The 17,393-nt window shown below is 30.1% G+C and overlaps 2 protein-coding genes across 2 annotated transcripts; one reads left to right on the top strand and one right to left on the bottom strand.

Annotated features, from left to right (window-relative positions):
• The first annotated feature begins 71 nt into the window (after positions 1–71).
• LOC122588813 (mitochondrial outer membrane protein porin of 34 kDa) lies at positions 72–4,016 on the top strand. Its single transcript, XM_043761020.1, has 6 exons — positions 72–221; positions 364–431; positions 1,489–1,599; positions 2,779–2,865; positions 3,008–3,216; positions 3,490–4,016. Exons 1-6 carry the CDS (start codon positions 173–175, stop codon positions 3,794–3,796), a joined length of 831 nt encoding a protein of 276 aa, XP_043616955.1. The 5' UTR covers positions 72–172; the 3' UTR covers positions 3,797–4,016.
• Positions 4,017–4,748: 732 nt separating this feature from the next.
• Positions 4,749–7,026, bottom strand: LOC122586976 (hypersensitive-induced response protein 1-like). Its single transcript, XM_043759026.1, has 6 exons — positions 6,907–7,026; positions 6,203–6,400; positions 5,975–6,095; positions 5,802–5,893; positions 5,586–5,682; positions 4,749–5,260 (listed from the first exon to the last, which is right to left on the bottom strand). Exons 2-6 carry the CDS (start codon positions 6,389–6,391, stop codon positions 4,899–4,901), a joined length of 861 nt encoding a protein of 286 aa, XP_043614961.1. The 5' UTR covers positions 6,392–6,400; positions 6,907–7,026; the 3' UTR covers positions 4,749–4,898.
• Positions 7,027–17,393: the final 10,367 nt, after the last annotated feature.

Here is a 17,393-nt window from a genome sequence, read left to right on the forward strand (position 1 = left end):
GCTTCATTCTTTCTTTTTCCCCAATTCTTTCATCCATTTTTATTTTATTTAACCCATCCCACCTATAAATCTTACTAAATATCTCATTCTTTCATCATTAGCTCTCAACATTCACACACACACACAAAATCTCTTTTAATTTTCTTTTAAAATCTCTTAATTTTTTTCAAAAATGGTTAAAGGTCCAGGTCTATACACTGACATTGGCAAAAAAACCAGAGGTTATTTTTCTTTCATTTTTATCTCTATAATAATTTATAATATGTATATATTTATATATATATATATATAGATTGATGTATCTATAATTAATTAAATAGATCTATATTTATTGATGATTTTTTTTTGAATTTGTGAATGAAGATCTTCTAAACAGGGATTATCAGGCTGACCATAAGTTCACCATCACCACTTTCTCACCTACTGGTGTTGTAAGTGCTTATTTTTTATTTTTTTTATTTATTATTCTATATGTGTCTATATGTGTGTATATATACATAAATACATATATAATATTGTATTTGTTGATCTGTTTGATTAGCTGTGATTTTGATAATTTTAGATTTATATTAGCATTTTACTGTGTCATTGATTATGCTTTTATATTCTCTATATGTACACACACATATATTTGTTGTATATATCAAGAGTTAGATAAAAATTATTAGAATAGAATAGCTTGACATGCATTGTGGAATAGGTAAATGTAGATTTTGTACTAATAACTTTGATAAAAGATATTTTTATGGTGTAACTGAATGTGTTAAAATAGTTATTATTTAAGTTTAACTCTATAGATTTATAATATTTTTTTTGTTTTGTTTTTTTGGGCCTGATTTTTAATAAGAAGTGTGTGCATCACATAAGCTAGACATGAGAAATTGTTAAATTGTGTAGTTGCTTTATTTATATATATATTCTATATATCTAGTTGGAGTATCTGATTCTTTTGACAAATAAAGTTAAAGATGTCTGTTGAAAAGTTGGTGTTAGTCCCCACTCTCTTCAATGGGTATTCGTGGTTTAATATCGTTTTTTTAGTGTTCCTTTTTGGGTTATGGTTGATGTTTAGAGTGGATATATTAATCTCAAGGCTTTAATGTAATGATTTAAAGATTTGACTATATTCGCTGTCTGCATTTTCAAGTGTGTGTTACTGTATTTTTGTTGACATGTATGATGAAATTAAAATTTCAATGTGGAAATCTGAATAACATATTTGCTGAAATTTCGATTAAATTGAACTATCCTTTCGTATGTATGGATGTAGTCATATTTGGGAGTATTTGATCTATAGATTTTCCCCATATGTTCTCAGTTCGATTGCTGCATTTGTGTCTTTTAGCTTTGGATATCGTGCATATCTCTTTATATAGTGTCATGGAATACGCATTCTGAAGTCATGTTTAAGCTATGTACAATTGTTTTTTGATTTTGTCAGAGCTTATTATTCCACTAGAATAACTTTACTTATTTCACAATATGCAGGCAATCACATCATCTGGGACAAAGAAAGGAGAATTGTTTCTTGCAGATGTCAACACCCAATTGAAGAGGAACAATGTCACTACTGATATCAAAGTGGACACAAACTCTAACGTATGACAATCAATCTACTGCTCGTTAGTTATAATTTTCTTTTTGCTTTATAATCTTTCTTAATTCTTGTTTATATCTTATTATATTATATATTATGTATATATCATAGTCTTAATGCTTTAGTGATATTGTTTTAGGTATTGATATGTTTTTGATATCAAGGTTGTTTTGACTCTATTCGAAGTATTATGTTATTGAAACTTTTGAATTTATCAAGTTGAATATGTTATGTGTAAACTAAGGGGATGCGAGAATCCCAAAGATTGGAATAATAATTGGATGCTCCATTGACAATATCATTATTAGCAAAGATACCTGGGTTGCTTGATGCTCTTCTCCAAATTGTATGTGACAAAACTTATATGGCCTCACATGTTTATCAGTTTTTTTTTAAAATTTTTTTGAAAAATACTGTTTTCTTTTTTATAGATATTGGATTCATAATAGTGGTCTTTCATACTCATTGGATTTATCTCAAAGAAATAATTGTTGGTCTATAGTATTGTTACATAAGCAATTTACGATCGAGCTGTACATTTTACTTACACGGAGTAACACGCTATCTCTTTTGTATGTAGAGCTATACTTGGCATATTTTAATCGGCTACTATCAATTCTTACTAATCATTATAGGTAGTAAGAAACTTATGACTAAATAGGAAAAATTTTTTGTAAGTGTTAGCTTCTCTTATCTCTTCTTTTGGACATGTGGCAAGTTTATATGAAAGGAGCTATGTTCAAAAAATTTGAAAAATAAAGTTGGAAGAATGAAACTGTTTTATTGATCGCCTAGTGTCTGGACCGTGTCAGTTTTTTTTTTCTTTGGATGAAAATTTGGCTTCATGTATACCACATTGTCCATGATTACCTTTATATGTGTACTTTACCTGAGGTTAAGCATCATGGTATCTACTCTTGGGTTCTATGTTTTAAACTTTTAGCTAATGTATTTTACATTCAGCATTAAGTGCGCAGGAAGCTCTCTGAGATGGATTAGCCCTCCCAGCTGATGATGTTTATTGTTTGTTTTCCTTGGTGCTATTAATTTTTATTGCTCCATGTTGTATTGCTTTCAGCAAGTTATCTGAATCTTATCTTTGTGGTTATCCTTTGGTTCTTGGATAGCTTGTTTGACTATCATTTATAAATCTGCTGATTCATTGCAACATTACTTTGTAGCTCTCTACAACCATTGCGGTCGATGAACCTGCTCCTGGGTTGAAGGCGATCCTTAGCTTCAAAGTTCCCGATCAAAGATCTGGAAAGGTATGTTGTGACTTATTCTGGTTTGAAGACTGTTATTTTTGAATCAACCCGAATGCAGGAATAAATGCACATTTTAAATTGCATTCTTTATTTCACGGGAGTTAAATGGTAATACTTAGAATATCTGATTGTCTACTGGTAGTTGGAACTTCAATATTTGCACGACTATGCTGGAATCTCCACAAGTATTGGGTTGACTGCCAACCCTATTGTCAACTTCTCTGGTGTGGTGGGAACAAATGCTACTGCTATCGGAACTGATGTATCTTTCGACACCAAAACTGGAAACTTTACCAAGTACAATGCTGGGATTAGCTTCACCAATGCTGACCTTATTGCTGCTTTGACCCTGTGAGTAATTCTAATTCGTTCTTAATGACTATGTTTTATATCAACGATTATTGTGAATCTTATAACAAAATCAAATCCACTACCTTCCAATTCTTTTATCGTGAATACAAAACATTGCAGTCATTTGGTTGGCACTTTGACTTTTGGAGTCCATTTTTTAGTTTTGTTAACTTTTGCATTGAACCTTTTGAGTTTGAACTGTATCAACTCTAGCTAAACTTAATGGATTTGCTTCATTAGCATTTGTTATTTACGCATAATTATATAATACAGGAATGACAAGGGTGATTCTCTCAATGCATCATATTACCATACCGTGAAGCCTTTGACCAACACAGCAGTGGGTGCAGAAGTGAACCACTGCTTCTCAAGCAATGAAAACACAATCACAGTTGGGACTCAACATGCTTTGGACCCATTGACCACAGTCAAGGCTCGCATCAACAACCAAGGCAAAGTTAATGCTCTTATCCAGCATGAGTGGCGCCCCAAATCTCTATTTACCATTTCAGGAGAAGTTGATACCAGAGCCATTGACAAGAGTGCCAAGTTTGGTCTTGCTTTGGCCCTTAAGCCATGAGATGTTTTGTTTTTTTTAACCGGCTCTGAAACCGAAAGGTTTTCTCTGTTCAAACTTTTGTCGGTTCTCTTGGACGTAGAAATAATTTCTTAACAGTTTTAAGGAGCCTTAGTTTCTCTACTTATCCATGGGTAGTAGATATATTTGCGGAAGTTAATTTTGGAATTTTCTTTTGATCGAATATTGAGTACTGTTCATGCAAAAAAGTGTTTTTTGCTTATATCGATGTGGTGCGGATGCATTTACCAGTTAGATTGCTTTTGTTTTAATCTGTCCTGTTCGTTGATGGTTGATGCTTAAACGTTTGCATATTTGCCTGTTTGGGTGTCAAAGCTACTTGACGTCTTGACCTAATTGAAGCTTGGACGCTGTTTTCAAATCTTGTGCTTATGAACATTTTCAGGTTATCAAAGTAGAGTTGAGCAATTATTTCACATACATAAATTGATTAGTGGACCCAACCATCAAAATATAACCCTGACCAATTATTATATCTTGAACTGAAATACCAGTTTAGGAAATTTCTAATCCGATTCAAAGGTATCACTTATCCAATTGGCTGGCAATGTAACGACTTTCAGGTGTCGTGGTCGAGGTTGATGCTTTTAGTTTTTTATTTCATGAAACAATTATTGTAACGTGCCATTGGGGCTAATTAGTTTCTAAATATATATTTCCTTGAGAAGGTTATTTTGTATATGGTGTTAGTCAATTATACTTTTCCATGAGAAGATTATTTTATGCCAAGCAAGCAAAACTGCACATATCCTTCTTTTGTTTCTCACGGTTCTTGTAAAGAGTAGACCTATCTGTGTACCTTGGTAACTTAACGTAAATGTAATTTTAAACTCGGAACCTCTAAGTTTTCATTAACCAACATAAAATAATATGAAAAAACAATTACATACACACTAGCCGTACCTAGAGATACGCTTACCAACTCAAATCAAAATGAGCAAACAGATATCCATAGACAATAGTAACAGTTATATACACACCCATATCATACCAATATATGCATCTTTAATCGTAAAAAGTCCTATATGTTCATAGAGAACTTGAGTCGTCATGTATTCAGGCATTTCAATGACCAACATGTAAACTAAGCTTTGCCATTTTCAGCTTGAAGGAGACCATCGCGGATTTGTGACGCGATATCTTTGACTGCACCAGGTCCATGGGGAAGAAATACAGCATTTGACTTTGTTGAAGCCCCTATATCTTTCATAGTATCAAAGTATTGAGTGATCAACACCATGTCCATGACCTCCTTGGCTGATGTTCCTGGCACGTTTTCAGAAAACGCAAGCACACTGTCCCTAAGACCGTCCACTATAGCTTGGCGTTGTCTGGCGATACCAAGCCCAGATAGGTATTTGGATTCTGCTTCCCCTTCTGCTCGCTTGATTTGCAGAATCTTTTCAGCTTCTGCCTTTTCATTTGCAGCAACTCTCATTCTAGCAGCTGTTACGATTATTTGTATTATTGAAAAGAAATAAATTTAAAGGTGTATAAAAAACCATAATACCACAAAGATAGTGTCAAGTTTATAAAAAGCTGATATATAAGAGATTATGACAAAAGCTTGTTATATCCATTTTTTAGCACATATTTTCCTTTGAGGGGTTTTTAAACTGTTTAACCCATTTGACATGGCTACTCTCTGGCCAACAATTTTATTGTTACATATTTGACCCGTTAACAATAGTAAGCCGGATTAACACATTCTCCTAAAAATGGGAAGAACTAACCACCTCTACTAATGTAACAGAGATAACATTTTATTTACCTGCATTTATCTCATTCATGGATCTCTTCACATGTTGATCGGGTTCTATATCAACGATCAAAGTCTGTACAATCTCGAAACCATAACCAGACATGGCCTAAAGCATAATAAGAACAATAAGGTCAAGAGGCATCACACAGTTACAAGACCACAAGTTATGTTTGTATTCTTTAAAGGCGGAAATATAACTAACTATCATAGGAAACAAAATATTACCTTCTCAAGCTCTTCTTCCACACCTCTAGCTATCTCATTTTTCTGCAGAAAAACATCATCCAATAGCAACTTCGGCACACTAGCCCTAATCACTAAACACATTAACGAACAATCAGGCTTTCAGAACAGATAAGACAAAAATAAGAAAAGAGCATAAGATATCTGCAACTCACCATCGAAAACATAAGCTTGAATTTGTTGCTTTGTATTTGAGAGTTTATAAAAAGCATCAGAAGCCTTTTCAGATAAGGCACGGTATTGGACAGACGCGACCATGGTCACAAACACATTATCCTAAAACGAAACAATAACAATTGGATCAAGCTTCAAAAAACTAAGCACTAGATAAACATAATATCAAAGTTGTGTCAAGAAAAGGTTTAAAAAAAAGAGAAAAAGACCTTTGTCTTAGTCTCACAACGAACATCAAGCTGATTGACACGTAACGACAATTTACCAGCCAACCTATACCCCAAGCACCAAGGCAAACAATGACAACCAGGCTGAAGTACTTTATCAAACTTGCCAAAATGTTCTTTCACGGCTACACTAGACTGTTCCACTTGAACACACCCGAGTGACTGACCCATGGTTCAAATCTAGAAAAGATATCGTCAGGATCATTAAATAATAAAACGATTGACTTAATTAAGCTACATTATATCACACAAACACACATTGCACGTATGAAGCGTCGTAGAGTCGCAACTTCATACAAGATCCGCAACGTAATGCACATAAATATTAAAAACACATATCCTGCCTCTGGGCGTATTTCAAGAGCATTCGTATAGGCGTAGCTAGAAACAAAATTCACATATTATTTTCTATACATATTTCATTAAAATTTCATAACCTTAAAATTATAAACATAAAAAAAGGGCTAATTAATATACCAACCTATCGTTATCATAATATTTGTTGCATCTTCTTTTATACTGAATGAAATAATATATAGGGAATATTGTATCTATAATAACAATAGTATAAACAGGAAAATAAAAACCCTAGATATTAAAAATTGAATAATAATAATAATAATGATTCAAGAACGAAACAATATTAATATTAATATATATTTAAAGAAATTAAAATTAAGATTTACCTTTGAATAAATCAAAAGGGGGAGTTTGGAGATGAAAGTAGGAAATAATAAGAGGGATTATATTTTTGTGTAGTGTAGACTTGCTTTAGTAGGTCTTTCTTTCATATCAAAAAGATAAATACAGTACTCTTTTGTTTTGTTTTTGTTTTTGTTTTGGTTGGAAACTTGGAATCGTTTTCGCGTGCACCATGACTTCACGTTTTCTATTGAATGACTAAACTAGCCTCTCAAGTCTCGAGTGTTTAGAAACATGTTAATTCTTTTATTTGGAAACGATTAATAATCCTTCTAAAAAGAAAATGATCTAAAAAAGAGAGATAATCAACATCACATATCACATTCTTATAGTTTTAGAAGAATTTTTAAAAGGATTTATTATTTTTCTTCATTATTTATATATTTTTAAGGGTAAAAAATTTGTAATACCAAATAGTTTTTTTTTTCTTCTTCATAATTTAGTCGTGAAAAAATTAGTAATATTAGTTACTTTTTTTTAACAAGAAATTTTGATCACAATAGCATCGCCAAAAACCAACAACTTGTTTACATTATGATTTGAGTCCAAACTTTTTAAGTTCAAAGTCTATCCAAATATCAAACTATCGATGTATTTTTAAGTGAAGATTAGTTTGATAATATCAACAAATAGTTTTACTTAATGTAATAATCTACTAATATACTAAAACAAGATTAAGGCTTTTTCTAACCAACACTTGTCACATTTTTTACATAACACGTATCACTTTTAGTCCAGTTTTTTAAAAAAAATTAATTTAAAAATAACCTAATAGTTATCAAATACTAATCTTTAAATTTTATAAATATGTCATATATTTATCTATGTTATTGATGTTGTTATACAATCATAATTGTATTTGTTTCCATAAAATAGTTGGATAATGTTAACACTAATTATAACTATCGACGTCCTCTATTTTTAATAAAATTTTTGAAAAGTTTCATATAAGACATACGTTTAATTTAACAAAAATGGTACTCGTGTGTTGCGGCGGCTGTCGAGTGGCGGTGAGATGGTGGGGTGATAGGTCATAGAGTGTGATTGGTCATAGAATGTGATAGCCATATGCCTTAACCATCCACCCTCGGATTTAAAAATTCGTCGAAAGTATATCGAATGACATCTCTAATGAAAGAGCATGAAATTTTAAGAATACCCATATAATTTTTATAATTTATCGATGTACGGTTTTTAAGATAAAAGATTTTGAATGAATTGGAAGAATAAATGATTTACGAAGGAGATGGAAAAAAAATAATTGGTTAGATTTAAGGAGAAAAAAATAGTAATATAGTTATTTTAGGTATATATAGACTTGATAAGAAGACATTTTAGAAAAGTAAATGTTGAAACTTAAAATTTAGACATGGACTTTTTGCTTTATAATATAGTTATAGATAATGTTTTTGACATTATATTTTATGGATTTTCATCTAATGTATATTTCTTTTTGTTATTTATCTATAAATTTATTTCTAAATATGTTGATGATTTTTATAAAATTTGGATTAAAAAGAATGGCATAAACTCACAACATATCCATATTCGTAATATTGGTAGATAAGTAAATTATAATATTTATTATAATTCGTAATATTTGTTTTCTTATAGCTATCAAAGAGGGTTATCTAAATCTTGGGAAACATATTTATATCTTTTATTATTTTTTTATTATACTTAAATACAGTTGCTCTAATAACTTATCAACCAATCATAACTCTCGATTTTCAAAATTGACTTTTGTTTTCAATTTTGATTTTAATTTACATTTTTTTGTTTTTCATCACAAATTTACACATTTAACCGAATAGTTTTAATATAATAAATAAATATAAATAATAATAATAGCTAATATATATCCGATAGAATAATAACTAATATTTATCTAATAAAAATCAAACAGAATAATAACTAATATATATCCAATAATATGTTCTATCATATAGATATATCTTTCATGTAAAGATAAAATATTATTTCCAATATATGTATTCAATGTTATAGAAGTATACTAAATTTTAGACTCGTATAAATATACGGGAGTATATAAAAGTTCTTAAGGTAAATAAAACTTAAATAAGTTCATGAAAAAAAAAATATAGATACATGAATGAATGTAAAATATCTAACGGATAATAAATGAGGATAATATAATTAAAATGGCTCAAGATGTACCTAACCTAAAAAGTTTTTGAACTTTTCTTTCCAAATCTTAATATATACTATAAGACAGTTGAACTAATGACTTATTAACCAATCACATTGCTCGATTTCATCAAATTGACTTTTGATGATGTCATCATTTAGATAAACTACAAATAAAAAATCCTAATAATCATTATCCAAATATATTATTTTATTATTATTTATATTAATATGTAAAAAAAGTCTCATTAATTTACACATTTTTGTTTTCATCAATTATTTACATTTTTTAGCCCTGAATACTTAATTTATATTTATTTTTAACCATCAACTTGAGAATTTTTTTTAAAACTTACAATCATTTAATTAAATAAAATGTTTTTCAACATATGAAATATTTTCTACAAAAAATTATTTCAAAAACCTAATAACTTATTAACAAATATTAGATTAGATTTTTATAATAATAAATATTAATATTTAGTTTATTATTTGATATAAATACAATGTGAGCTCTATATACATATCCCAAACACGATTTACAACAACGGGTTACTTAAATCCTAAATCCAAATCAATATAAACTCCATTCAAGATTCATTCTATCCCTCAATCAAAAAGGTGCATAATTTTCTCCTTTTTTATATATTAGTTTTGCATATTAATCTTTAAAGTTATAGTTGTCATTCAAATCAAGAATCCTAATTGTTATCAAATAATATAAAAACAATCCTAATTGTTATCATATTATCATAGAATAAGTGATTGAAAATAAACCTATGCGTGTTATAGACGCGCAACATGATTAAATACATATACGTGAATGTCAAGTACAGGATCACAAATATGTTTATATCTTTTATTCTTAATTATCTTTCATAATAATATCACATTATGAGTACAACTGGTTTCAAAATATTCTATAATGGAGAATTTATTATACATAGCATGTGGCTTGTGTAATGACTACGACAAATAATTCCATGAATATGTCGAGGCTAATAATGACAGTGACAAACATATGATTATTGTACTACCACTTGCAAAATATAACACTTAGAACCGTATTTTTCAAAATTATAAGCTTTTATGACTTAAATGTATGAACATCTAATATTGATAATATCGTAAACCTCGTGTCCAGTGTTGGACACGGGTCTAAAATCTAGTAAAATCTATATACATAAAGCTACAATTTTCGGCTCAATTGCAACTTAACATAAACAGAATTGAAGAGAGGAAACTTTTAATATAACTATATTTAACGCTTAACGAATTTTTTTCAAGTACAACAAACAAAAACAATAAAATAAAGTTGTTCCTATTGCATGTCATGAATGTATAAACCCATTAAAGTCAATTCCCTACGAACATGACTATAAAATTAACTGATATTCATAGATCCTTTTAAATTTATTTTTACATACATTTTTTACATTAAAATTTTTATATTTAATACTATATCTTATCCTTAAAAATTTTATAAACAATCCGTGTACAATATAAACTCTATTCAAGATTCATACTTTATCTCACTCGAAAGGGTACAAAATTTTCTTCTTTTTTATATATTAGTTTTGCGTATTAATGTTTAAAGTTATAATTATCACTCAAATCAAGAATCCTAATTGTTATCAGAAAATATAAAACAATCCTAATTTTTATCTAATTATCAAGGGACAGGTGATTAAAATAAACCTATTCGTGTAATGGGTCCGCATCATGATCAAAGACTTTATTTGAATGTCAAGTACATATAACAAGTATGTTTATATATTAGTTCTTAGTTATCTTTCATAATAATATAACCATTATAAGTATAACTGGTTTAAAAAATATATATATATAATGGATGAAGTATTGTAGCATGTTCCTTGTGGAATGACTACGACAAACAATATCTTCAATATGTCTCAGCTAATAATTATAGTGACGAACACGTGGTTATCGTCCTACAACTTGCAAAGTATAACACTTGGAGCCGTATATATTCAAAATTATAAGCTTTTATGACTTAAATGTATGAATATCTAATATTGATAATATCGTAAGCCTCGTGTCCAGTGTTGAACACGGGTCTAAAATCTAGTTCTATATCTATTCTATTACTGTAATCTTAAAAACATGGTTATAAACGAGACATGCATGAAAATTATCCAACTTTTTATTTATTACATTAATCTAATAATATAGCATTATTATATTTATTTACTTGGTGCTTCTTTGAGCAACAAACACCAAAATATATATTGCCCACTAATAGGAAATGAAGAGGTAACATAATTATAATATAAACTTTTTATTATATGTAACACTATAAACTAAATCAAATTAAAAAGAATAATACTCACGATTACACAATATAAATCATCCGTACATCGTACGGGTATTAAAACTAATATATCCATATAATATATAAATTCTTTTCTTTTACATTATTATGTCTCGTATACATAGAACAAACATGTATATAGATATTCTTTTAAATGTTTTATGCCTATAAGGTGGATAAAACAATGTGAGTCAATGAACATACGGCCAGAGAAAGACAAGAGTAAAAGAGTCGTATTTGGAAACGCATCAAGGGGTTAATTGAATATATATATATATATATATATATATATATATATATTATATATAACGAATCATGCTTAGAATATTGACTATAAAAAAAAACTTTATCTAATTCATATATAAGAAATTATAGGCAAAATGCATAGATGTTTTTAGAAAAAGAAAATCTCTACGTTTATTTTTTTCAGGGCACCAATTTTTTTAATAGGTTTTATTATACTAAAAGAACTTCATAAATCATCGGTTAACTATCATGATATATATTTTTCCTTTTGGTTTGCAAATATTGTTTGACCAAATTATCTGTTTTAAAACGTCATCATGTCTTAATTCTTCTGCTAAATTACACGTATGTCTGAGATGAAAATTCTAGACACTCGAAACCTTCTCAATAATCCATCCTATAGATTTTTAAAAGAGTTTTTCCGTAATTAAGGATTACCAAGTATGACGATTCATTTTCTTACCCTGATGTAGCACGATAATTGGGTCTTTCTTTTGCTTGTAATCTACAACATGAAATATGATATGGTTACCGTTTATAGACTCGATGGTGACCGTTGGGACTAGTATTTTGGGTTGAAGCTTAACACAAAAAAGAAAAAATCAAAGAGAAATTTGGCGCTGAGGGTAGGGTCTGATAGTTAACTTCGTCTACTACTGATTATCACATTGAGCGATTACCATACCATTAATATCTAACTTTTCTTATCTACGAGAGTCTTTTGCTAGTAACCATTCTATTAATTTCCAATGAAGGGTTGATTTCAATCAAATATTAACGCGTCAACGTTGATTATTTTACTTTGACTTCAATCCAAAAGTTATGGTTAAATTTTCGTTAAATAAAATTGGTACTCTAATTCCAAAATAAGTTGGCTTAAACCAACCATTTTAAGTTCGGTCATTAAGATAATCATGGTTTAACTTTTGACCAACTAAATCACTAAGTCTGAAACGCATGTGACAATTAATTTGTATGATTGTATCACAATTTAGTTTAAAACTAGTATTATCACCCGCCCGTTGCGTCAAAATATCATTTTTGTTTGTATATATATTATACCGTTTCATATCCTTTGTGCATGATGTGTGAAAACCTATGCAAAAATTACTTAAAAAATGCTAACGTATAAAAGTTGTTTAATAGAAACTTGAGAGCCAAAAACTTTGGTGTCAAAAAAATAGAAGTTAAATTTTTGATAGGATGTAAAAGTGAATAGATAAAAACTTTAAAAGGGTTAAAAAAAGACACTCAAAAGATGAAGACAAAAGTAAAAACATAAAAACTTGAGAGGGTAAAACGAAAATCCAAGATTACTAGGGGTTAAAAGCTAAAACATAAACATTTTAAGGGGTAAAAGTAAAAAAAAAAATAGTAAAAGTAAGTAAGTGTTGTACTTTTTGCTAATGAACTTGTACAATGCATATTGCTTTTGAGTATATATATATAACTAGGTAGCTCGGGCGTCCGATGGGCAGCATTGGCTTTTAGAAGCGTGTTTATTTTTATTTTTTTTAAAAACAAGTTGTCACATATAAAATACTATTCATTTGTAAATAACTTTACAAAAAAAACTCAAAAGTCAAGAGAGAACAAAAAAATTACAACAAAAAAAATCGAATAACATATATATAAAACAAAATTTTACAATAAATAGCTAAAGTTTTTTTAAAAAACATTATAGAAAACCAAAAAATTTTAAAACTACAAATGAGATATTAAATAAAACATAATGTTGTAAAAAAATGCTACAAAAATTATGATATTACAAAGTATAAATTTTTTTTTTTTACAAAATACAAAGCCAAAAAGCAATAAATTAAACAAAAGTGTAAAAAAAAAACCCTAAATGCATAAAGAAAAATGTTTAAAAAAAACAACTCATATGTCATTTTTATAAAGTATAAAATTTAAGGTGAAAAATTTACAAAAATTTATATAAAAACGAAAAAGTTACAAACATATGTCATTTCATGAAATACAAACTTTAAAGGTCTATAAAGGAAAAAGAAAAAAATTAAATAAGGGGTTGAAGTAAACAACCCTCAAAATTCCAGGGGCTTTATATCTCAAAAAGCAAGAAGAGAAAAAATATAAAGTGGGTGCAGCAAAGATTTGAACCAAGGACCTTTTGAATCAAGGGGAAGGGAAGGATCATAGTAACCAGATTCACTAAAGACCCCGCGAATTTCATTTTTGGTTCGGCGATCCAATTCGTGATATGATTCGTGTACCGATTCACAAACCAAAAACAAAAAACACCGAATTGGTAGAGGGTGATGAATTAGGTTCGGTTAATTGTGTTTTAGGTCAAAAAGTTTTGGATTAACTAGTAGTTGAACTTTGCAATTATCAAAATAAATACATTAAATGTAAATCCAAAGAAATGATTAATTATTAAAACAAAAGGTTGAGTAGTTTTTAAGTATTTGTTTTATTTTATGTAGTTGATTTTAAAATTTTAAGTTTAAGAACTTTTGAAGTATTGAAAATGTTTGAACTTTGGAGTATTAAAATATCTGAATATACTAATGTATTTTTAAATTCGGGTTCACCGAACCGGAATAAACTAAAACGAATCGAAATGAGTCTACCCCTCCTAACTAAATGTAACACCCCAATAATTTTAAGGTAATAAATCAACCATTTTTATATTTTTGACATTAAAATAAGTTCCTAGTATTTTATTTTTGAATATGGGGTTAATTTAGTTGGAACCTTAGCGGATAGCGGATATTATACCCATTAAAAATTTAAAAGGGGGTCGTGGCATATGTATGAGCTGCCAGTCACATTCCCACCTTATTTCCTATACTCAACTTCTTCCATTACATTCTTCATCTTTCTTAATTATCCAATCCAACTTTAATCCATGCAATTGAGACTTCTAATATCAAATTAAAGATTCATCTATCAAGCATAATAATAATCATTCTCTTGAAGTTAAGAAATTAAAAGTTAGGGTTTGAGTTGGAGTGGTGGTGGTGGCCGAAAATCCAAGAGGAAAAAGAGGGGAAGAGAAATTTATGACCTAAAGTCTTAAATTAAGTTCTTGAATCCTTTGAGGTATTGATTCTTAACCTAATTTCTTCTCCTTTCTAAGAATTAGGGTTCTTGAAAGGTGGAATTTAGGGGATTTTGCTAGTAATGGGTTTTTATATGATATTTCCCATATTATGAGTTAGTTATTGAGTTGCTTATTGAAATTTATAATAATGAGAATAATGGAGGTGAAATTCCAACTATGACAATGGTGATTTTGCTAGTTAAGTGAAGTAATGTTGATAATGATGATGATTTCTTGAATTAATATGAGAATTTTTGTAAGTAAGCAACTCAATGACTTGATGGGGTGATTAGAGGTTAGGAATGCTAGTGAATGGCTAGTTTGGCTATGTTGAAATAGCTAGGAATGTGAATATCGCCTTATATGCATATTATGATATCTTGATAGGTTGAAATCTTGATTTGTTGCTATTGCGGTTATCTTGATTTGTTTGTTGTGTTGCGAAAAAGGTGATTATACTTTCATATCTTTGTACATTCGTCGGGTCAATTACCATACGATGGTGAGCAGTTTCCATGTGTGGTGATTGATTTGGCGTTAAGCCTAAGTAGTGGCTTTCTTTGATTACAGGCCTAATTGGTGGTCATAGCTCATGTGGAGCATTGTTTTGTGATTGTAATCATTTGCTTATATGGATCCATGTAATGCGTTGACACAAATGTGAGTATTATAGATATGACACGACGGTGTCATAGTCTATATGCGACAGTCCTTTGTGTATTGCCCTCCTTCGTTTATATGATTATATGCAAGCATATTCACTAAGCATTCGCTTACCTTCCTGTTGTTCACCATTTTATAGGTAGTTCCGGAAGAAGGAACTAAGTTTGGTTGATTTGAAGCGTTGATTTAGAGTTGCTAGTTGATTTTGAAGGTATTTGGCCATTCACGGAAGAATGGTATTCCAGTGATTAGAGACTTCGATATCCCTCCAAGATATGGCTCTTGGTACATGTTTAGATTTTTGATGGTCATGCTTTTGGTACATTTCTGTAAATGATCAGGTGTAGGTCTTTTGGTTTAGCAAAGTTTGTATTTTGGTTTAAAAAGTGTCAAATTGGGTAAACGACCCATATGGTTGTGCACATGAACGTTAAGTCAAACGGATGTTGTAACCATGGTTGGAAATGTGTCAATACTAGATGATATCTTAGAAATGATGATTTTGAAGTTTGGTTTTGAGGGTGGAATGGGTATCCTCAGATCAGAATTGTGTTTTGCTCCCACTGCGGCGCAGTGGGTATATACTGTAAAAAAAAAATCTTGTTTTTTTTTATTTATCGAATTGCGATCCCGAAGCATGAACCCGAACCGGAACGATTCGCAAATCAGGTGACTATGGGAAGGATGCTTACCACTCAATCTATCTAAAGTTTTATTTTATTTTTCTGTTCATTAAATATATATGGTATGTGTTGATTGGTGGCACAAAAAGACAAAAAAACATTATTCACATCCTATTCTCTTATTAGGGAAAATAATGATCAAATTTTTATTATTTTGAATAAATAAAAAAACTTTTGACAATGTTATATCAACTCAGATGTTTAAAAGTAATAACGGAATAAAATGTCATATAAAAAAAAATTACAAACAAAATAAATTGGACCATTTGACCTAAAACAATCTAAGAGACATGACATCCCATGTTTCACAACCTTTTTTAAAACCTTATGTCACCTCAACTTCATCACTCACTTACCACTCACTCACCATTCATCCAAATTTTTGTTGGCATCCGGTCATTCACTTCACCACTCACTTCAATTTTCATTTTATTTAAACATTAAAACTTCATTAAATTAAAACATTACGTAATATATAAATAAAAAACATGCATAATAATTAAAAAACACATAATACTAAAACATTACATAATAAAGAAAACTAAAACACACATAATGATATTAAAATACATAAATACTAAAACTTGGAATATTCCGAGTCCACAGTACTGTCGTCGTCGTTTCGATGAATGTATCAGTATGGTTCAGGAGACCCGACAACGTCTCCCGGTGGAGGAGATACGTACTCCTCCCCTGGGTTAGTACGGTAATCTACATAGCGAACACCACTGACATTGCCTTGCCAGAACAACCTGTGGTATAGCGTGGCTGTCAATGTCGAGGAGGCGCTGGTAAGCTGGAAAATAAGTCGATTCAGCCAATCGATCTTCCCGTCAAAGATATACCACATACTCATTTTCTGCGGCGCTACGAACCTCGTTGGGAGCTTCAATTCGGTTGATTTCGGCTTGGTAAGCCGCCTTGTTGTCAGCTACACTCTGAATGACGTTGTTTACTTCAGAACGGTGTATGGAATTGTTATTTAGGTGGACTTGCATTGCCATTTTACAATCCCAAAGGTTCACATCCATGGTGAAAAAGTGTATAAAATATAAGAAATATTTTTGTATTTGAAGGTAAAATGTATAAAATTTGAGGTTTGTTTGTGTAAAATGAGATATGTGTTGTGTGTAGTATATATAGGGAAGGTGAAAAGATAAAAATAAAAAATAAAAAAGAAGTAAATTTCAAACGGCACAAAAAGTAACCGTTGGCACCTCGACTCATACGCAAAGTGGATTATCAAATGTGTGGTCTGACCATGCAGTTTCACCTCACCACGCGTGGTCTGGGGTTGGCAACGGTGTTCCGTCGTGGTGCCGCACCCACCAC

Source organism: Erigeron canadensis, chromosome 2 (assembly GCF_010389155.1).
Source record: "Erigeron canadensis isolate Cc75 chromosome 2, C_canadensis_v1, whole genome shotgun sequence".
Classification (NCBI taxonomy): domain Eukaryota; kingdom Viridiplantae; phylum Streptophyta; class Magnoliopsida; order Asterales; family Asteraceae; genus Erigeron; species Erigeron canadensis.

Bases quoted from the DNA above. Each gene is read 5' to 3' on its own strand.
- LOC122588813 (XM_043761020.1), top strand. From the start codon at position 173: ATGGTTAAAGGTCCAGGTCTATACACTGACATTGGCAAAAAAACCAGA. The intron at 432-1,488 runs GTAAGTGCTTAT...CACAATATGCAG, and splicing joins CTTTCTCACCTACTGGTGTT to GCAATCACATCATCTGGGAC. The intron at 3,217-3,489 runs GTGAGTAATTCT...TATATAATACAG, and splicing joins CTTATTGCTGCTTTGACCCT to GAATGACAAGGGTGATTCTC.
- LOC122586976 (XM_043759026.1), bottom strand. From the start codon at position 6,391: ATGGGTCAGTCACTCGGGTGTGTTCAAGTGGAACAGTCTAGTGTAGCC. The intron at 5,894-5,974 runs GTGAGTTGCAGA...TAATGTGTTTAG, and splicing joins TCAAGCTTATGTTTTCGATG to TGATTAGGGCTAGTGTGCCG. The intron at 5,261-5,585 runs GTAAATAAAATG...TAATCGTAACAG, and splicing joins CATGAATGAGATAAATGCAG to CTGCTAGAATGAGAGTTGCT.